The 22,723-nt window shown below is 44.0% G+C and overlaps 1 protein-coding gene across 1 annotated transcript in view; it reads right to left on the reverse strand.

Annotated features, from left to right (window-relative positions):
* Nucleotides 1-22,723, reverse strand: part of LOC133531503 (spectrin beta chain, non-erythrocytic 5-like) — a 124,228-nt gene that overhangs the window by 81,805 nt on the left and 19,700 nt on the right. The window contains exons 2-12 of the mRNA XM_061869762.1: nucleotides 21,966-22,195; nucleotides 20,050-20,222; nucleotides 13,585-13,752; nucleotides 10,344-10,460; nucleotides 9,355-9,512; nucleotides 8,687-8,802; nucleotides 7,943-8,055; nucleotides 7,303-7,490; nucleotides 6,337-6,475; nucleotides 5,300-5,386; nucleotides 568-698 (exon numbers count right to left, since the gene is read on the reverse strand). Coding sequence (XP_061725746.1) covers nucleotides 568-698; nucleotides 5,300-5,386; nucleotides 6,337-6,475; nucleotides 7,303-7,490; nucleotides 7,943-8,055; nucleotides 8,687-8,802; nucleotides 9,355-9,512; nucleotides 10,344-10,460; nucleotides 13,585-13,752; nucleotides 20,050-20,222; nucleotides 21,966-22,032 — 1,457 coding nt within the window. The 5' untranslated portion in view covers nucleotides 22,033-22,195. The remainder of the gene's footprint in view (nucleotides 1-567; nucleotides 699-5,299; nucleotides 5,387-6,336; nucleotides 6,476-7,302; nucleotides 7,491-7,942; nucleotides 8,056-8,686; nucleotides 8,803-9,354; nucleotides 9,513-10,343; nucleotides 10,461-13,584; nucleotides 13,753-20,049; nucleotides 20,223-21,965; nucleotides 22,196-22,723) is intronic.

A 22,723-nucleotide genomic window follows, 5' to 3' on the forward strand; every position in this document is an offset into this window, starting at 1 on the left:
TGAGACTCAAACGTCTTCTTCCTGCCGTTATCCCACGTTGTGTGGGGTCGGCACAACATGTTCTTGTCTTTTATTCTCCTCTATCTTTCGTCACCTCATCACTCACTCTTTTCTTTCTCATATCCTCTTTCACACAATCCATCCATCGTTTTTGGGTCTACCATCCGCTCTCCGTTAATCAACATTCATCCCTAAGATTCTCTTCCCTTTATGGAATTCATCCCTCCTCATTACGTAACCATATCACGCTAACCTACTACTCCTTATCTTCTCCATTACCTTTAAACTGAAATAATAAATAACTACATTATCGATACCTTCAATACCCACTTGCCCAGGGCTGGAACCGAGCTAGTCTATAGTATTCTCTAAGGCCACAACCCCTAGCCAGGCCCCTCGGGACTCGAGTCACGGTGGCACCTGTCCTTTCTCCAGCATATGCAATCTTAAATAGGTCAATCTCCTTGGTGACTTTTTCTTTACTTACCATGACTTCAAACTTGACATGGCGTCACGCGCGAGGACGGAAGTGATGCTAAGCTTATAAAAAAAGTTAAATGAAAATACCTGGCGAGGATGTCGGCGGAGATGGCCTCGTGCTTCTTGACGGTGGCGTCCACCTGCGCCAGGTTGGAGCCGTAGCGCGGGTCCGAGAGCACCTGGATCATCTCCTTCAGGTAGCCTTTGCGGAGCACCGACTGCGAACATCACATACGATAAAGTAATGTTCTGTATGTGGGTTCAGTTCATCTTCGGGTCTGCCGTACAGAGCAACACAATATTTTTTAGGAGATACAAAAAAGTATAGGATCTTTAAAAAATACAGACGGTTTCTTATTTTACATGAGGATTTGGGCTTTGGGGATTCACAATCTCTGCAATGGTAAGCGATTCCCGTCGCCCATGGACGGACGGACGCCCAACACTAGAGGGGCTATGCATTGCCGGCCTTTAGAATAGACAACTTCCAAACTGTCTTGCAGTTTTCAATAATGGCTTTCAGTAAGAAAAAACCGTAAGTATATCGAGATCAATTAAAGAATTAATACTTTAGTATAAAATAAAAACTTTGTGTATAGCCAATGATATAGTCGAAATATTGAGTTCTTGACGCATTAAGGCCAGGCCACACCGGTTGCGTGTGCGTAGACGTGTACGTGCACGTGCGCGTGACAGTGCACGCACCGCTTGCAGCCGTTCAAACGGCATGTGGTTTTCAGAACGTCATAATGTGAGTAGTAGTGTCGTAGGAGTATTTTGCGTTAAAAGTGACAGGAATTCTTCCACTTCGGCCCATAAACTGCTGTCGAACATTTAAAAACTCAAGGAAATAATACGTAAATATCGGCGGATGTGCACGCAGCATGCACGCACGACAGAGCTGCAGCGTGCGCCTGCGCGGCGTGTGCCGCACTTGCGCTGCGTGACGCGCGCGTAACCCGGTGTGACAGGGGTGCTGTGCACGTCTACGCTTACCTCGCCGCACACCACGCCAGCTCGCGCGCGTGCTCCGCCTGCCGAGTGTATGTGTGTGGAGTGCGGAGTTACCTTGGTGTTGAACTTGTAGTTGAGCTGCTCGAGGCGCTGCTGCCGCAGCAGCTCCGTGCGCAGCGCCAGCTCGCGCGCGTGCTCCGCCTGCCGAGTGTATGTGTGTGGAGTGCGGAGTTACCTTGGTGTTGAACTTGTAGTTGAGCTGCTCGAGGCGCTGCTGCCGCAGCAGCTCCGTGCGCAGCGCCAGCTCGCGCGCGTGCTCCGCCTGCCGAGTGTATGTGTGTGGAGTGCGGAGTTACCTTGGTGTTGAACTTGTAGTTGAGCTGCTCGAGGCGCTGCTGCCGCAGCAGCTCCGTGCGCAGCGCCAGCTCGCGCGCGTGCTCCGCCTGCCGAGTGTATGTGTGTGGAATGCGGAGTTACCTTGGTGTTGAACTTGTAGTTGAGCTGCTCGAGGCGCTGCTGCCGCAGCAGCTCCGTGCGCAGCGCCAGCTCGCGCGCGTGCTCCGCCTGCCGAGTGTATGTGTGTGGAGTGCGGAGTTACCTTGGTGTTGAACTTGTAGTTGAGCTGCTCGAGGCGCTGCTGCCGCAGCAGCTCCGTGCGCAGCGCCAGCTCGCGCGCGTGCTCCGCCTGCCGAGTGTATGTGTGTGGAATGCGGAGTTACCTTGGTGTTGAACTTGTAGTTGAGCTGCTCGAGGCGCTGCTGCCGCAGCAGCTCCGTGCGCAGCGCCAGCTCGCGCGCGTGCTCCGCCTGCCGAGTGTATGTGTGTGGAGTGCGGAGTTACCTTGGTGTTGAACTTGTAGTTGAGCTGCTCGAGGCGCTGCTGCCGCAGCAGCTCCGTGCGCAGCGCCAGCTCGCGCGCGTGCTCCGCCTGCCGAGTGTATGTGTGTGGAGTGCGGAGTTACCTTGGTGTTGAACTTGTAGTTGAGCTGCTCGAGGCGCTGCTGCCGCAGCAGCTCCGTGCGCAGCGCCAGCTCGCGCGCGTGCTCCGCCTGCCGAGTGTATGTGTGTGGAGTGCGGAGTTACCTTGGTGTTGAACTTGTAGTTGAGCTGCTCGAGGCGCTGCTGCCGCAGCAGCTCCGTGCGCAGCGCCAGCTCGCGCGCGTGCTCCGCCTGCCGAGTGTATGTGTGTGGAGTGCGGAGTTACCTTGGTGTTGAACTTGTAGTTGAGCTGCTCGAGGCGCTGCTGCCGCAGCAGCTCCGTGCGCAGCGCCAGCTCGCGCGCGTGCTCCGCCTGCCGAGTGTATGTGTGTGGAATGCGGAGTTACCTTGGTGTTGAACTTGTAGTTGAGCTGCTCGAGGCGCTGCTGCCGCAGCAGCTCCGTGCGCAGCGCCAGCTCGCGCGCGTGCTCCGCCTGCCGAGTGTATGTGTGTGGAGTGCGGAGTTACCTTGGTGTTGAACTTGTAGTTGAGCTGCTCGAGGCGCTGCTGCCGCAGCAGCTCCGTGCGCAGCGCCAGCTCGCGCGCGTGCTCCGCCTGCCGAGTGTATGTGTGTGGAGTGCGGAGTTACCTTGGTGTTGAACTTGTAGTTGAGCTGCTCGAGGCGCTGCTGCCGCAGCAGCTCCGTGCGCAGCGCCAGCTCGCGCGCGTGCTCCGCCTGCCGAGTGTATGTGTGTGGAGTGCGGAGTTACCTTGGTGTTGAACTTGTAGTTGAGCTGCTCGAGGCGCTGCTGCCGCAGCAGCTCCGTGCGCAGCGCCAGCTCGCGCGCGTGCTCCGCCTGCCGAGTGTATGTGTGTGGAATGCGGAGTTACCTTGGTGTTGAACTTGTAGTTGAGCTGCTCGAGGCGCTGCTGCCGCAGCAGCTCCGTGCGCAGCGCCAGCTCGCGCGCGTGCTCCGCCTGCCGAGTGTATGTGTGTGGAGTGCGGAGTTACCTTGGTGTTGAACTTGTAGTTGAGCTGCTCGAGGCGCTGCTGCCGCAGCAGCTCCGTGCGCAGCGCCAGCTCGCGCGCGTGCTCCGCCTGCCGAGTGTATGTGTGTGGAATGCGGAGTTACCTTGGTGTTGAACTTGTAGTTGAGCTGCTCGAGGCGCTGCTGCCGCAGCAGCTCCGTGCGCAGCGCCAGCTCGCGCGCGTGCTCCGCCTGCCGAGTGTATGTGTGTGGAGTGCGGAGTTACCTTGGTGTTGAACTTGTAGTTGAGCTGCTCGAGGCGCTGCTGCCGCAGCAGCTCCGTGCGCAGCGCCAGCTCGCGCGCGTGCTCCGCCTGCCGAGTGTATGTGTGTGGAATGCGGAGTTACCTTGGTGTTGAACTTGTAGTTGAGCTGCTCGAGGCGCTGCTGCCGCAGCAGCTCCGTGCGCAGCGCCAGCTCGCGCGCGTGCTCCGCCTGCCGAGTGTATGTGTGTGGAGTGCGGAGTTACCTTGGTGTTGAACTTGTAGTTGAGCTGCTCGAGGCGCTGCTGCCGCAGCAGCTCCGTGCGCAGCGCCAGCTCGCGCGCGTGCTCCGCCTGCCGAGTGTATGTGTGTGGAGTGCGGAGTTACCTTGGTGTTGAACTTGTAGTTGAGCTGCTCGAGGCGCTGCTGCCGCAGCAGCTCCGTGCGCAGCGCCAGCTCGCGCGCGTGCTCCGCCTGCCGAGTGTATGTGTGTGGAGTGCGGAGTTACCTTGGTGTTGAACTTGTAGTTGAGCTGCTCGAGGCGCTGCTGCCGCAGCAGCTCCGTGCGCAGCGCCAGCTCGCGCGCGTGCTCCGCCTGCCGAGTGTATGTGTGTGGAGTGCGGAGTTACCTTGGTGTTGAACTTGTAGTTGAGCTGCTCGAGGCGCTGCTGCCGCAGCAGCTCCGTGCGCAGCGCCAGCTCGCGCGCGTGCTCCGCCTGCCGAGTGTATGTGTGTGGAGTGCGGAGTTACCTTGGTGTTGAACTTGTAGTTGAGCTGCTCGAGGCGCTGCTGCCGCAGCAGCTCCGTGCGCAGCGCCAGCTCGCGCGCGTGCTCCGCCTGCCGAGTGTATGTGTGTGGAGTGCGGAGTTACCTTGGTGTTGAACTTGTAGTTGAGCTGCTCGAGGCGCTGCTGCCGCAGCAGCTCCGTGCGCAGCGCCAGCTCGCGCGCGTGCTCCGCCTGCCGAGTGTATGTGTGTGGAGTGCGGAGTTACCTTGGTGTTGAACTTGTAGTTGAGCTGCTCGAGGCGCTGCTGCCGCAGCAGCTCCGTGCGCAGCGCCAGCTCGCGCGCGTGCTCCGCCTGCCGAGTGTATGTGTGTGGAGTGCGGAGTTACCTTGGTGTTGAACTTGTAGTTGAGCTGCTCGAGGCGCTGCTGCCGCAGCAGCTCCGTGCGCAGCGCCAGCTCGCGCGCGTGCTCCGCCTGCCGAGTGTATGTGTGTGGAGTGCGGAGTTACCTTGGTGTTGAACTTGTAGTTGAGCTGCTCGAGGCGCTGCTGCCGCAGCAGCTCCGTGCGCAGCGCCAGCTCGCGCGCGTGCTCCGCCTGCCGAGTGTATGTGTGTGGAGTGCGGAGTTACCTTGGTGTTGAACTTGTAGTTGAGCTGCTCGAGGCGCTGCTGCCGCAGCAGCTCCGTGCGCAGCGCCAGCTCGCGCGCGTGCTCCGCCTGCCGAGTGTATGTGTGTGGAGTGCGGAGTTACCTTGGTGTTGAACTTGTAGTTGAGCTGCTCGAGGCGCTGCTGCCGCAGCAGCTCCGTGCGCAGCGCCAGCTCGCGCGCGTGCTCCGCCTGCCGAGTGTATGTGTGTGGAGTGCGGAGTTACCTTGGTGTTGAACTTGTAGTTGAGCTGCTCGAGGCGCTGCTGCCGCAGCAGCTCCGTGCGCAGCGCCAGCTCGCGCGCGTGCTCCGCCTGCCGAGTGTATGTGTGTGGAGTGCGGAGTTACCTTGGTGTTGAACTTGTAGTTGAGCTGCTCGAGGCGCTGCTGCCGCAGCAGCTCCGTGCGCAGCGCCAGCTCGCGCGCGTGCTCCGCCTGCGGGCCGAATAGAGCGAATATTGTATAACGACACCGACAAACAACACATCCGAGCCGACAGGTGAGGGCCAGACTCAGACCAAGATAAAATGACAACGATTTTGAGAGCCCAGCCTGTGCAAGTGTTAAGTAAACGTCATAATTTCGTAGAAGTTTGACGTTTAAATAACACTGTCGGGGCTGTCAAAATCGCTGCCAACTTATCTTGGTCTGACTAATGAATACAGATCGCACCACTTTAGCATACATAGTAACTTTATACGGAAAAGAAAAATAATATGTAATTTAAGAGTTCGAGCTTGAAAACTAAAGATTTTTTGGGTTATGTATTCGTATACACGGATACACAAGTATGTTTATTGATTAAAAGGGTACCAGAATTTATTAACAATAGACCGGAGCATATTTCGTCCGTCATCGCCTCCCGGCTGATACTTTGTCCGATGATAGTTTAGATGCTGTTTTAAACTAAAAAAACCGTCAGCCAGTTGTATCGCGGTGGAATAACCGTCAGCTGTAAAATGAACATGTAAAAAATATGCGCCTTACCACTTTATGTGCGGCAAAGTATGCGTAATGTGTAAATTGTGTAATTCGTTGATGGCTATTCAGGCGTTTACGCCTAATGAAATGCTACATGCAGTTTCATGATTTGTTATTTTACACGAGTTTTCAGCCGGGAGGCGAGCGATTGGTCATGGAAATTGTTCCTGGCTCGCTGTCTATAAGTGTTTTTGAGTTCTTTTTCACATACATCTTATATCAGGTCAGTCGCAAAACCATACATTTTAAAAAAATCTCTCTGTTTAAGGTGATCTGAAAGTACTTTTTTTTTACTAGGTGACGTCTGGCAGACCTTAAACTAGGTTGAGCCTGTATCTAGGGACCCTAAATATCGTCGGCTGCACCAGGCTCCTACCACCACATAGTCCGAGTATAGTTAGTACCTGCTCGAGGCGCTGCCACGCGCGCTCCAGGTCTTGCGGCAGCTGCCCCTCCAGCGGCGCCCACGCTTCTCCAACTAGACTCTTGTTCATCGTGTTGATGTCAAAGTATAGGGCTTCGATCTCGGACCGCTCCTTGTATCTGCACAAACAAACCACTTATAAATACCCACCCACAGATGATATTTGGAAACCTAGAATACATCTTCCGCTCTTTTTACTATATTATCATTATATAAATTCACAAAACATGATACAAATTAACAGCATTGCAAAAAAAATTAAACAAGCACATTAATATTGAAAGAGCCGCCGCCGCCGCCGGCCGCCGCCGTTTTTTAACCGTATAAACAAGATCTTTTTTTTTACTAAGAACAAACAAGCAGAAATATAATAATTGCTGCGCCATTTACATCAATTTTTGCGCATATATCTTGACGACCAGTTTGGCCTAGTGGGTAGTGACCCTGCCTACGAAGCCGATGGACCCGGGTTCAAATCCTGGTACGGGCATTTATTCGTGTGATGAGCATGGATATTTGTTCCTGAGTCATGGGTGTTTTCTATGTATTTAAGTATTTATAAATATTTATATATTATATATATCATTGTCTAAGTACCCTCAACACAAGCCTTATTGAGCTTACTGTGGGACTTAGTCAATTTGTGTAATAATGTCCCATAATATTTAAAAAAGAAAAAAAATATCCTTATTGGTATTTCATATTTTGAATGCTAATGTTTATCCTTGTAATGATGTATTACTTCCCAAATTATGATATAGTATTATAAATTCGACAGTCAACTTCATCAGAAAACCCTGCCATATAAAGCACTCACTTAGAGGATTTCTCCACAGTCCTGTACTGCTTAAAAGCCAGCAGCGACATCTGGATGCCGTCCAACGAGTTGGGCAGCTCTCGAGCATTCAACTCTTCGATCTTCAGTCAGGTCCGCTCGAGTACTTACTTGGGAGGTTTCTCCACAGTCCTGTACTGCTTAAACGCCAGCAGCAACCTCTGGATGCCATCCAAAGAGTTGGGCAGTTCCCGACCGTTCAACTCTTCGATCTTGAGCCGGATCCACTCGAGCAGCGCGGTGACGAGGCGGCTGTACTCCGCCTTGCGTCCGTCGCAGTCCATCAGTTGGCCGATGATCTGCAATACGGAAATTATATTTATATTGCTCTCCTAATGACCTCAGTTTTACCTCAGATTACTATGCCATAAAACATAACACTGCAAAAATAGCCTAAGTAAACAGTGATGTTTCTATGCATGTTTAGTACTGTCTTTAGGACTGTAAAATATTGTAAGGTTTTTCATACTTAAAGCAAAGATGGATTGTGTGAGGAGGCAGGTATATCTGATAAGCCATGTTTTTAACACAATTATCCTGCTTTTATACCGTTTTTGTAGAAAAATGACAGGTCGGTTGGAGAGAAATTGGGGCAATCGGACTGTCATCTGTATCCGAGATATAAACAACACAGCTTTGAACTACGTTAAATAATCAGTCGATTCAGTGGAAAACCGCTTAGAGCCAGAGCCATTATGTCTTACAAATTATATGCACATTTACATAGTCTAGACTAGCCATAAGCACTCACGTTGGCGATCCTGCGCCCGCTCTTCTGTTCGTTCTTCATGCGCGCGAACGTGTGGTAGTAGCTGGCCACGTACGTCATCACCGACTTCTCGTCGGGCCGGTTGATGTCCACGTCTGAAACGGGAAACATGGTTAATAGGCGTCGACTAAGTGTATTCTATACCTTACGCAGTACCACTGCACACCTAACCTGTGCTTCTTATATATGCTTATAGGTAAGCCAATAATAAAGAGAAATCCCAATCTCTATGGGTTTTCAGTTAGTATCAGAGGGATAATATCAACAAAATATAAATACAAAAATAAAGATATTTGTGTGCCAATAGAAGATGACCAAATAAGAAAGCCACGCTACAATGTGAATTAACGTAATGTAACATAAAATGTTGTTACTGAATGCAGGCAATCAATATCAAAACAATGCATTTGAAAACAACATATTTGACGTCTAACTGATGAGAACTCTAAACCAACTCTAAACAGCCAATCTTGAATCAGATTATTGACACGAGATCTCGTATCGCCAATCTGGGTTCGAATTGCATTCCCAAGGTGGAAGCGAAGGTCCCCGTGTCAGCTTCGGTAAAATACTTTCGTATGTCCGGCTATTCGATTTTCCTCTACATTGGTGGATTTTTTTTTGTCGATCCTGTGTTTGGATTTTTCCAAAAAGGCGGAACTATTCGGTTCTTGAGGTCTACAATTCACAGAGCCACTATAGTAATAGATGACTAAGATGACGTACCCTCAGCGTCAAGCAGCTTCGGGATGCCGAGGTTCTTGTGCGCGACCTCGAAGGCGTGGTTGAGGGTCTCCACGTGGTCCTGAACTGGAAGGTCCGCCCAGCGGAACAGGTCCGGCCTAAAGGTGTAAATAAAAAATATAGTTAGATCACAATTTTACGGATCTACCTAACCTCAAACTTGTAACATGTGTACTCGGGGACTATAGACAAATACATACTTATTCTCATAGAAAACCTCAATAACTCAAGAATTAGGTACTTTATAAAAATACAAAGAACTGCCCTACCGGGATTAGGACCTCAGGCAAGGCAGTTAACCGATAAAGTCAAGTTCAAAAAGGATTATTTTTGTGAAAAGTTGCATTCAGTCTGCCTTTTGTACTCGTGTTTTGTGACATAATAATATGTGACGTTCACTGGGAAAAGGAATCTTATGGATGGCGGCTGGCGCTTACGCGGTTATTCACGTCGTTCCTATACGAATACGCTGCTACGTGTCATAAGCGCCAACCACCATAAGGTACCTTTACCCGTGGGACATCACATATAGGTATTATCTATGTATTGAAAATCCTAAATAAGTTATCCTGTTTGTCCATGCCACGTTAAGTTTAAGTCAATCAAGGTTAATTATTTATAAGTAGGTCAAGGTGGAGTGTGAAGTTCACCTGTGCGCGTGTATGAGGGCGTTGAACCCGAGCCCTGAGCGCCAGGAGTCGGAGAAGTTGTGGATGTGGACTCCGTGGTAGCCGCTCGTCTTGCGCTGACACCACAGCAGCAGGGCGTCCTTGGCTGACTTCTTTTCCGAGGATTCATTTTCTTCGTCCTGAAAATCGATAAGTTTATTTATTTTGTTCGTTATTTAAATTATATACTATAATGTAAATGGGAGAATCAACTTTTTAGCGTCACTCGTTGCCATGGTTACGATTAGTTGTCCAGGGGACAAAAGTTCATTGAAATACTGATTTTATGGCACTTAAATGTATTAAACTTGCGTTTTTGTGGTCGTTATAACCAATGTCCATAATGGGCCCACTACTAAGCATGTTAATAGAACGGCATACAACGTCTCTTCAAACAAACTGTGCCACTGTTGTCCCTTGGACAACGGGACAGGATAACAAAACAAAAAAAGTTGATTCACCCAAATGTGTTAACCTAAATACCATAATGTCATTGTCTTTGCCACCTATGAATTAATTTCAAATCATTTTATTAAACAAATATAAAAATTAAGGATTTCTTTATACATACAACTTAGTATGCCTCTTATTGTTAAATTATTGTTGTATTTTTTTAACAAACTCAAATGAAGAACTGAAAGTCAAGTCGAACGAATTTGAACTGCATTTTTCTCTAATACGAGTATGTGGCAGAGATATTGTAAGAGCGTTTTCACATTGTCCGATCCGATATCGATGTTGACCGAAACGACCATGATATGACTACAAACAAGCAAAAGGTGAAAAAGTCCCTTTTTATATATATTTTTTAAATTTAATTATTGTTTGTTTTTCAAAAGAAAGCGTTAATGCAAAATAAAAGGACTTGATGGCATATGGCATTTTCTAGCCACCGCTTTTCTCCAAAGGTCATTAGTCATCCAATATCGGATCTGACAATGTGAAAACGATCTAATAATTCATGTACTCACGACATCGATCTCGATCTCCTGGATCTGGAAGCGCAGGATGATGGTCCACACCAGGCCGAGGATGAGGCGCGGGTTGCCGTCCACGATGTCTTCGGCGCCGATCGACTCGAGCCGCACCTGCCGAGGTCAGGGTCACAATGTTACTATCATAAAACTCGGCCTTCTGGCCGAAGGGATTAGTAGTCCAGAAATTTCTTAGTTATTTATGATTTCCATAGTAATTTAAGTTGTATTTTTTTAAATTTAATGTTAGTGTTATTGTTAGTTAGAGAGGTAAGGGCATTGTGAGTGTCATCTCGCTTATGTGTGGTAGGGCACAGCACAGCGGATGTCATTCCAGATCTAAAGCAGAGCCCAACTGGGGAAGTACCTCCACCTTACAGAAAACCGCAGCCAAATAACACTAGACCCTACTCATAGTGTTGTGTTCCTGCCGGGGAGTAAGGTTGCCAGAGCTCAACGAGGGGCGGAAGGGGGTTAGGGTCGGCAACGCGCATGTAACTTCTCTGGAGTTACAGGCGTGCATAGGCTACGGATACTGCTTACCATCAGGCTGGCCGTATGCTTGTTTGCCACCGACGTAGTATTAAAAAAAAATAGTTATAATATGTAATGTTTTGAAAAGAAGTGTCCCGTTGAGTTTCTTGCCCGTCTCATCGTGGGATACCCTCCTTCAATTTAGGAGGGAATTAAATCTTCTCGACCAGTGGTGTAGGGTTAGAGCCGGCGTAGCTTTATTTGACATTCATAAGCGCATGAAAAATAAACTTTTCTTATTTTTATCTAGTATTTTGGCGGTCCTGTGAGAATTCTAAATCAGTGTTTTGTTTTTTTTTCTGAAGCAAAGAACTATTTGTGTTTTTTCTTCCAATCTTTAAGATCCAGTAATTTCGGAGAAAATAACTTCTAAACTGTTTATCTTTGTCTTCCTTTTGAGGTAAATTTTATAAATAGTACACACTAAAAATTTGTCTTCCTTTTGAGGTATGGAACTTAAAAAAGGTGTACACTTTTTGAAAAATTAATAATTTTTATTTATTTGTATACAAGGTGTAACATTAAGTAACAAAAATATTCGGGTTCAAAGGCATATTTGGCATCGTATTCTGATAAGGAAAAAGTACAAGAAAAAACATTTTGACAAAAATTTTTTTGGCTTTTTTATATGAAAAAATTGGGCAACTTAGACGACCTGCCCCAAACATTTTTTTTTTTTTCGCGTCAAAAATATTTATCTTCTACTTTTTTCCTAATCAGAACATTACCGAATACATACCGAATATTGAATATGCCCTTAAACGGATCCCCACTACTTTTGTTACATACTGTATGTATACTTTCACAACCTAATAGTATACAGTAGGAACCGTGCAATAAAACCCGACTCGCACTTGCCACATTCCTGGAAGCCTTCCAACGCCGGTACAGTCGGGTTTCCTCTACTACTATATTGTTTGCACAGCTGTCTGTACTAAATAGCCCGTGAACATCATACAATAGTCGCGCTTCGTGAAAATAATGACGCATGGTTTCACTGCAATTGTACTGGCTAAAATCAAGGTCGCCTCCCATTCATCGACCATCCAGTACATCGACAAACGCGAAACGAACAGAAAAATGTCTCGAGATGACATATGCTACGAAAAGTCATGTCACTATTTTCATAGATTATTTCAATTTTGATTTGATTTATTTATTTACTTATATGAATCTAGAGTGTCCCACTGCTGGGCAAAGGCCTCCTTCCTCCCTTTCCACGTATCCCGGTCTTGACCCGTCTCCCACCAGTTCCTTTCGAAGGCGTCAAGGTCATCTCACTAACGCCGTCGAGGTTTGCCGCGACCTCGGATTCGATTTTGTGGGGCCCAATTGGTGGTTGATGTAGCCCATAAGTCATCTGGCATACAGCAAACGTGTCCCGCCCAGTACCAATTCAGCTTGGCGGCTGTTTCAACCACATCAGCTATTTGGGTTGGAGAGCGATCGGGCAACTTCACGCCGCGTTGGAACTCCATGGCGCGTTGGCAAACCTTGGGGTGGATTTTTGAACTTTTGTCAAGGACCAAGTCTGTGCTCCGTAAGTCAGGATGGGAAAAATACACATGTCCATGAGCTTTCGTTTTAGAGATAAAAGGAAATCTCCCTTCATTTGCTCTTCCAGGCACACACAGGCAGATTTGATTAGCGTTTTCTATTGTTGATAGATTGGCTAAGCTCCCTGTGTTACGCTGTTGACAGTAAGGTAACGAATGTAACAGATAAGTTAATTATCGAGGAATGCGTTGCGCAACGCAAGGTCGCTGATAGCGATATATCGACAGCTGATGAACGTCATAAGACAAGCGGATTCATTAGTACAAGATTAGTTAGTAAAATCATTCGTTGTGCGTGGAATCATAATGAATATATGTCTACATCTGTGTCTGTGTTTAATTTAGGGACTATAAGGTCACGGCAGCGAAGGAATATATAAAGACGAAGCTCGCAATACATTTTTGACTTCGAGAAACGGTCCATCTGACTAACACCTATCTGACAGCTATGCCCTTCCATTAATATACCCCGCCCGCAGCTTTGAATATTATCCAATAGACAATTACCCCCTCTATAAAAATGTTGTGATATGTCACTAAGAGTTTTGATTGGCTAAAATAAAATTCTACATGTCAAACATCTTGCTTTAGACCGGTTTCAGACTAGCGTATTTTTCTCTGCGTATAAATTAAAACACGACCGAAGGGAGTGTTTTAAATTGACACGAGTTGCGAATTGCCTATTCGTGCATTTTACAGTACATATGGCCCTTTAACTTTTCGACATAGTTACGTAATGTGCTAATTATCGCACTAGTGCGGTAAAGTAGCATAATATGTACTGTAATAGTACATTACGATACAAGTGCGAAAAATAATCGACACGAGTTGCGAATTACCTATTCGCACATGTATTGTACAACGTTTTACAGTACATATGGCCCGTTAAATGTTCGACACAGTAACGTAATATGCTAATTTTCGCACTAGTGCGATAAAGTAGCACCTATGTACTGTAAAAGTAGTTATTCTAGTTCGGCGGGATTAACAAATCTTAGAGCATTAATAAAGGACCCCTTAAGTCTTGTTGCAAGTATCCTTCGATTTTCCGTAACTTCAGGAGTCACCGGCCGTCGCGCCAAGTTCGTGAACAGGTCTTCCATTTCCATGCAAGCCTGGAAGACTAGTTACTGTTCTAAAAGACGTACCTTAGTGTGCAGGAAGCTGAGACTCTTGTTAACGTTCTCGATCTTGTGCACCCTCATGCGGCCCGAGTTGGGGCGGGGGAGGCGCTCCCCGCTGATGATCTCCAGCAGCTTGAGGAGTCGCCTGCCGTCCGCTAGGTCCGTGAACAGATCTTCGACCTCCATGCGGGCCTGAAAGATGAAAAGTTAGTTTATAGTTCGGCCAGTAGATGGTGTTTGTACTTTCTCATTTGCCTAATATGTATACCCTCGTGCCGCATTAATCTACACTCAGTATCGATGGAATGTCAATCTTCATTAAAGATAAACAAAGTAGCATTCTCATTATCTCGCAAAATTTTCGTATAAATGGAATAAATAAAAAATAGAGCACCTAGATTCAAACTTCCTTTGTTTTCTCATTTTGTATGGTAGGCGGCACGAGGACAGAGTATTATATAGTCGTACATCAACAAAAATTAAACGAAAAGAAGAAATCTATCAGGATGACAGATGCTGCGAAATGTCACGTGACACAAGAAAGAAAGAAAATACATTTATTTATGACAAAACAACAAAAACATGTTGACAATACAATGTATAACATTTAGCGCAAAATGCTATAAAAGGGTCACAACTCAGCATGTAGCTGGCAAAGCCAACGCTGTTCTTCCGTTGTGACCCATGCATATGTGTATTTAAGCTTTGGTTGGCGTTTTCTATCAAAAATTGTCCAGAGGGCCTACAGCGAATCACGTTCGCCGTGTTGCCTCCTTGTCACACACGTACGAATTTACAAGTGCGACCGAGAGGCAACACGTCGAGCGTGGTACGCGGTAGGCTCCCTGGCCTGCAAACTTCATTAGTTAAAGGCACACAATTTTACGTAATCCGATTAAGTTTTTCAAGGAAATTCCAAGTATCTTAGCTGTAAAAAGGATACAAAAAGGTGTAGTGATGCCCCGCGAGCCACATTTGGGGGATTAGACTAAGTGGAGTATCAAATGACAGCTTAATACTCGCGTTAATAATAGCCGAGCCGGAGTGCCAGGAGGAGTCGTGGAAAGGATAATATGCGTATGCTGAGTCTGTTCACTTTTAACGTTATTTTTAATATATTTTTTAACTTGAGTTGTTTTGTGTCGCATGTTTTTTTTTTATCATAAAAAGATTAACATACCACGAGTTATACGTTACTTTTAGTTTTGTTATCGCAACGGGGACACACAGAGGAGATTTTGCCGATATAATTCACAAATAGAATAAATGCTCTAGTACTGCATTTTTTTGGAAAACGAAGAAACAATCCATGGTTTCTGATTCTTCGTGCCCAGTAAAGCATATTACCACCCAATAAAATAAAAAAATGCCCTTACCGATATTCGAACCCAGGACCATCGCCTTCATAGGCAGGGTCACTACCCACTAGGCCAGACCGGTCGTCAAATTTTAAAAATCTGGGAACATCTACTCATTTCTGAAACTATAAGACAATTCTGACATCTTTCTGTATTTCACAACTAAATAAATATTCTATGAAATAATAATGCTACAAATAATTCAATGATTAAATGTTTGAATAAGCGATGATGTCATCTCGGCACCGACCTCATGAGGTCAGGTCACGAGTCGAAACTAGATAGGTAGATAGTTTGCAATAATTATTTAGAATAGCGTACATTCTGCGATAAGTGATGAGTAATGCCGGCGGCAGTTGCTATTAGTTGCTAATTATATTATATAATTATTTGCAAGTACGTAATGTGATCGTGCCAAAATGGTTACCGAGTGGGACCCTCGGAACACCATAGATGGTGCAGGCCGAGGTGCAGGCAGGCCGAAAAGGAGATGGACGACTTGGACGTATTTTATCCGGTTTGGCGGGAAACTACAAAAGACAGGGTTGACTGGAGAAAGCGAGGGGAGACTTTTTTCCAGCAGTGGGACACTAAATTAGGCTAAAAAATAGTGATAGTGAGTATAATTAACATATATGTATCTCCTACCCATGCAAATGTATATCTTTAAAGTTAAACTAGGTAAACTAGCTCCCGCCTAGCGACCTTTGTACGACTTCTATGTGCAGGAGCCGTTAAAACTGTCAACCTCATTCTCACCTTCTTGCAGGTTACATTTCTAAATGTTTTTTGGAGCTCTACATAATTAGAACACTTTGAATAGAATTTTCTTCTTACTGTTACATAACAGTACACTAGAACTAAACTTAAAAATTATAACACTATCAAACTAAAAATAAAGTTATAAAAAAAATAAAAAAAATCCCAAGTCACTGCCGAGGAACAGTGTGCCCAGAAGGCTGGCCGCATTGACACGTTGCGATGGGCGGTAATGCTTATGCATTTGAGCAAAATACTGGCCAGCCTTCTGGTTACCTGTGGCGTTTATATGGCCCGTACTCGTAGGAGGGTCTGTCATCTTATCGGCCTGTCAGTTGGTCGGAATTGTCAACTTCTTGTTCTAACTGTCAGGCCGATACAGTCCAGCGGACTGTTAATCAGTGGGTAAGGGGCCCAGCCGGGCACGGCCGGCACCAGCGTTTTGACCCCAAACGCCTCAAAAAAGTATTTGTGGCGTTTGAGGCCTTTATTTTAACTTTATTTGTAGTTTGCATTATCATTTTTAAGTTTATTTATAGTTTACTGTTTGGTGATTTTTTTAATATAATCTTTCAAATTTCAAGGTCCTACCTTGAACCCATTCTTACATAAAATATATCTACTTTCTTAAAATGCGCTTGTATTAGGTATATATATATATCTGTAGGTAAGTTAAACAAAACGTTATCTCTTCCGCTGATAAGAGTATTAATAGTTGGCGAAGTTAGAGTTACATCAAGCGATTTTTCAGTGTCATGTCTGAGTTAGTACATTGTGTATTAAGGGCGGTACACAATAATTTACGCACAAGTGTGAAATGACGGCCGAAGCCGAAGGCGAGGGCTTAATTAACACGAGTAATTCTTGTACCGCCCGTGGCACACACAATGTTTTTCATCACACATGTGAGGAAAACAAAAGGGAAATAAATAGAGTTAGACTAAGATAAGTCTGCAACGATTTTGATAGCACACACAGTGTTATTTATGCGTTATAATTTCATAGAAGTTCTGCCTAATTTCGTACGTACAGTCAGAAACAAAGAACTGAAAGTGCATAGACTGTATGCAAGGGGGGGTCACCTCTCTCTGCAGCTGGCTGTACATTACAGCCCTAGGTCGTAATTTACGATTTACGGACCGCATCGCCTATACGTATAATAACATATTTTACGAGCAAGTGTGATCAAGTAAAGAATCATTAGTATCATTACTCGTATTAGATATGTTAAGTTTAAGACAAAACTAGATGGCGCTGTACAGTCGCAAGCAGATATATGGGAGCGGCCAAGGTGCTCAAAATATATATGAACACGCACTTTAACACATTGATAATAGGCGATAATAGAGGCTTTAACGCATTGATAATAGAGGCTTTGTTCAGATATTTGTAAGCACCTCGGCCGCTCCAATATATTTGATAGCGACTATACAGCTCCGTACATTATAATGTATAGCGCCATCTTCTTCAGCTGTCTAACTAGTTATCATACGCCTAATGTCAATGAAAATAGTGTTGTGTTCCTGCCGGTGAGGAAGGTTGCCAGAGCTCAACGAGGGTGGGAGGGGGTTAGGGTCGGCAACACGCATGTAACTCCTCTGGAGTTTCAGGCGTACATAGGCTACGGATACTGCTTACCATCAGGCAGGCCGTATGCTTGTTTGCCACCGACGTAGTATAAAAAAAAATTGAAAAAATATGTGTATGTTTTTAGTAAATTTAAGGTACTTGTTTGTATTCTGTGAATGTAAATACCTACTCTCACCCGAGTAATATTAACATAGTTACTTCTAAATATTATGAGAAATACATTCTTTAAACCCAAGTGGTAATACTCCTATTATAGCTTAGAATACGTTTGCACTAGAATTGTCAATGATACCGATAAGAAACGAGAAAAAATAAACTTTTCTATTATACTTTAGTGATTAATATTGTTTGAAACAACAATCTAATTGAAAGTTTACAGCTCAAGATGGCAGTAATAACATTGTAACCTTGGCATACCAAGGGAATGACCAAGGGTGATCGAGATAAACTACGTTAAATGCCAAAAATAGCAATGAACAATATCATGACTGATCTGACCGGCCCGGCAGATTAAAATCTTCAAAACTATTGTTATTGCTAGAACTACGAATTCTTCTTACCCGACTGCCGCAGAAGGAGGGTAATGTTTTCCAAATATTAAAACCTAGCTAGATGAGGTTTTTCATCTCATCAATATACCCAAAAGCTGCAGCACAACAATGCCTTTAGGATGCTGATCGGCCTGCCCAACTTCTGCAGCGCATCCACCATGTTCGGGGAGTCACGCACCGATGGATTTGCAGCAATTTTGCGCAAAAAAGCAGCATCTCTGCTGAGCAGAACAAGGGACAACCCAAACAGCATCCTAAAGATGATTGCTGATCATGTGTGTTGTCCTGTAATTCATTAAATAATTTTAAATGTAAAATCGAATTTAGCTTTTAAGTACTAACATTATTTTTAGGAATGTACTATATGTATTTTATGTATGTGTTTTTGACGACTGGTTTGGCCTAGTGGGTAGTGACCCTGCCTACGAAGCTGATGGTCCCGGGTTCAAATCCTGGTAAGGGCATTTATTCGTGTAATGAGCATGGATATTTGTTCCTGAGTCATAGGTGTTTTCTATGTATTTAAGTATTTATAAATATCGTTTTCTATGTATTTAAGTATTTATAAATATTTATAAATATATTATATATATCGTTGTCTAAGTACCCTCAACACAAGCCTTATTGAGCTTACTGTGGGACTTAGTCAATTTGTGAAATAATGTCCTATAATAATACGATCATTGTTATCTTCATTAAATAAATGAAATGAATATCGTTAAAACGATTTTCAAGACATGAAATAAAACTATTCATAGCATTTTCCTTATATGTGATAATACTTATGATGAATCATGTGTACTGAGAATATTGTATCGGTTGTATCACAATATTTATCAAATAATTAGCACCTCACTATATTTGACAGCACAATGCTTTAAATGATTGCAAAATACTGACGTCATGCAATTACAGAGTTAAGTAAGCTATAATGTCTGATCACTAACACTCGGGTTCACATTTATTTACCCAAAAAAATGTAAACGTGAAATTATTATTTTTTACTAATAAAATATAATGTCTGACTCTACTGTCTGTATATAATGTGTCTGATTAGATTACATACATAAGTAACGCTTTTGTCCATTAAAGATCTAGAACTTACTTATGATGTTTTAATAATTATGTACAGATGCATGCAGAGAATTGGGTATTTTTTTTTTCTGTATATATCATAAACAGCTACTTTTTGCAGCATTTCAGTCGCAAAGAGGCCGCGATTCAGTCGCTGGTAATATACTATTGCACAATTAAAAACGATTCAGTTCAGAGGGCCTTCCGCGCACGAAAATCAACAATTCCTTATCTGCCTCTCTAACACTCTTGCATATTCGAGCGAAAGAGGCAAATAACGAAACGCGGTAAGTCCTCTGCATCGCTACAGTCGCGATCGCGATTTACTGCAAGGCCTTGCTTTAACTAAAGCGAGTCTTAAGTCAGGTGTTTCTAACCACCACGGAAGTAGAGCATATCTTACGTTCTGCAGGAAAGAGTTGACCCATCTTGTGAATGTTTCCTTCTGATGCCTTCTTTAACTTAGCTTAGCTTTAACAGCCACTAAGGCAGAATACCTACACCTAATTATTGTAAAACTGAGGTGATCCGTTTTGTGAACGATATTTTCTCTATTTGTAACCGTTCTTTCAGCAGGGCCTTGCTAAAACGTGAGTCTGTTAAATCATGACGCTCTAAAGACCACTGAAGAAGACCTTTTTTAAGCGTGCAATTCACTCCATCCATTTTGTAAAAGTTTCCTTTACATATAATTATTCTTCCTACAGAATCTTGTTTATACTTGAGCGCGTCTGTTGCCATAGTACTACTGAAAGTACTGAAACGGATTATGTTGAACATTCCGTGTCTTATGAATAAACGTATAACGCGGACCCTGCCCGAGGTTACGGGTGAAAACCTTAACGGCGACTACAGCAGAGCAGATGGGATTCAGTACGGCGGCGGAAGAGGCAACGGATTCCGAGTACCGCAGGCGACAGTAATAAGGTTGAACCAGAACAAGTCGGAAACTCCTGCAACCAAACCATCTCCACACGTAATTTCTGTGGAAAAAGATGGGGAGGTCGAGAGGGGAACATGAATGCTGGTGAAGTTCGTGTTGTTGGATTACAGTGTCCCAGGCAATGCAGCGCCAAGCCTAATCCGTCGCTACATCAATCATCTGTCAAGATGCCGTGGCCAATGATGATGAGCTACCATATTTGTGTGAATCTTACCTTCTGTAAAAATGAGTTGATCCATTTTGTGAACGTCTTCTTCTGTATATGCAACCGTTCTTCTTGTAAGGCCTTGATGCGGCCCTGCTCGAACTTGAGCGCGTCCTCCCGCTGAGTCATGTTGCTGCGCTGCTGGACGGCGGCCGCGTAGCCGCCCGGCTCATACTGTGGCCCTGGAAAGAGAAGAATTATTTCATAAATGGTGTGTAAGAGTGGTACAGCGAATAAACAAATTCAAAGTAATTTTCGTTTACAGATGTAATGAAAGTGTCGTCACAACAGTTTTTTTTTTTTCAGTGTGAAAAATATCCATGAAGCAGGTGGTCTGAAGGATTTAGTAGTAATAATGTGTCGGTGAAAATATTATCGCATGTTATCACTTCCCAAACAATTTTTCCCATAATTTTGTATAATATGATTACTTCAACTGTAATGCGAATAATTCGAACGAGGAAATTATGAAAAATATTCGAGAGATAGGGAGGCAGATAACGAGTTTAGATTTTTTGATGTTGAAAGTAGCTTATCGTGATCAGACTCTAACTTATTTGTACTCTAAACAAGCTCACGTGACATATATTATTTTTTTTATTCCGCTACCTAAAGATTGTCTGGAAGAGATCGCTTTTTAGCGATAAGACCGCCTGTTGTTTACCTCTTCTTTATGTGTTGTATTATTTGTACTGTTTCTGTATTGAGGTGTGCAATAAAGAGTATTTGTATTGTATTGTTCTCGTTAATAATTACACATGGCAAAAGGTCCGAGCCAGAAAATGCCTCTTTCAGCCATGGTGCTTTTCTCACACATGTGAGTGTAAGGAAATACAATAAAAATACGACCATTCCTTGAATCCGAGCATGTTCGAGAAATAGTACATTGTGTAATTTGTGTATTAAGGGTAGTAAATAAGAATTTACTACGAATAAGTGTTAATTTAGTTCGTAATTCTTGTACCGCCCGTGGCACACACAAGTATTTCATCACATTTGTGAGGAAAAAACTAAATTTTAAGCGAAATAAATCTTAAATTGAATGAAAATTTTTATTTCAGACACATTAGGTATCCATACCTTGATTAGTAATAGTGTAACAAAACAATTAATAGTACATTACGATACAAGTGCGAAAAATAGGAAATTCGAAACGAGTGGCGATAAATTAAAACACGACCGAAGGGAGTGTTTTAAATCGACACGAGTTGCGAATTACCTATTCGCACATGTATCGTACAACGTTTTACAGTACATATGGCCCTTTAAATGTTCGACACAGTAACGTAATATGCTACTTCTCGCACTAGTGCTATAAAGTAGCTCCATATGTACTGTAAAATAATATTACTATTACTTAAGCTAAAACAATAATTAAAAATAATTTCCTATCCTACTGCGCAGTCTAGATTGCCCGCTGTCACCGGACATGTAATTTCATCAAGTGTTGCTGGAACGGACAATCCAGCCTGGGCTGGCCTAGGAGGCTGTTGGGCGCTGGCGCACACGCGTCACATCAACAAATACGGTGACATATCAAACATTTGTCGTCCACCATATTGTCATTTTTGACAGGTTAAGCATCGAAGGCACAAACCTATCCGGCATTCAGCCACGATTGAAAATTGTGTAATATTTTAAGCGGCTATTAAATTAATTAGTATTAATGTATTATATTTATAAATGTAGACAAAAAAATATAAACGGCAAAAAACTTGATGTTTATATTTTGCGCAAACTTGAAAAAAACATTATGCGCAATGAAAAAAAACTATTACGCCCGTAAGCATATTATAGCTTATTCCATCTCAGTTTGCTGGCATACAATAACACCGTTTACGAGCAAATGTGATGAACATGAAATTAGGCGAAACATGTTGGTCGAAATGGCAGTAGGTGAGATGACCTGATGACTGATGACCTACCATATTTCCTGCTGGGCTGGTAGTCCTGGTAGGAATGCACGCTGACGTTGCTCAGAGGTCGCTGCATCTTCGTGTCTCGAACATTTGTACACTACACTACACTTAACTTAATCTTTGGTTTCGTATCTGTACAGTCGGGTTAAAGTTAAATCTCTTTTAGACTTTATGCCAAGTGTTAGCCTTTTCTATCAAATAAGATAGTTTTTTTTGCCAAGTCTATGTACAGTCAGCTGCAAACATATGTATCGAGAGAATCGTCTCATAAATATGGTACTACGCTATTACACTGGAATAAGATGCTATGGGACGTATTTTTGAGTAAGATGTGTACACCTATATTCTTAAACTTGACTGTACACTCAAACGCTATGAAAATCGGTCAATTTGTATGTACAGATTTTAACATAGAAAGTGACCATAATGTAGTTTTCAATAAAATAAAAACTAATTATTTTTTCTAACCTTTTTTCATTTAGGTTTAGTGATTAATATAAGTTTAGTTTTATGTTTAGATATATGTTAGTAGTACATATATGATGTATGATATACATATTTTTTATACAATGTTTGCCTTTGTCAATGTATTTATCAATTGCCTTTACTGGATTGTTCGTTTCTCCTTGCACCATCTTTTAGTGTTTCTGTTTGGCCCTGTGGTACCGGGATTTATAGGCCCGTGAAATCAAAGGAGATGCTAATAGAAACGAACAGATACAAAAATAAATTCTAAAATTATTTAGAGGTGTAAATATCAATTT

The sequence above is a fragment of the Cydia pomonella genome, chromosome 25, assembly GCF_033807575.1.
Source record: "Cydia pomonella isolate Wapato2018A chromosome 25, ilCydPomo1, whole genome shotgun sequence".
In the NCBI taxonomy this organism is placed as follows: domain Eukaryota; kingdom Metazoa; phylum Arthropoda; class Insecta; order Lepidoptera; family Tortricidae; genus Cydia; species Cydia pomonella.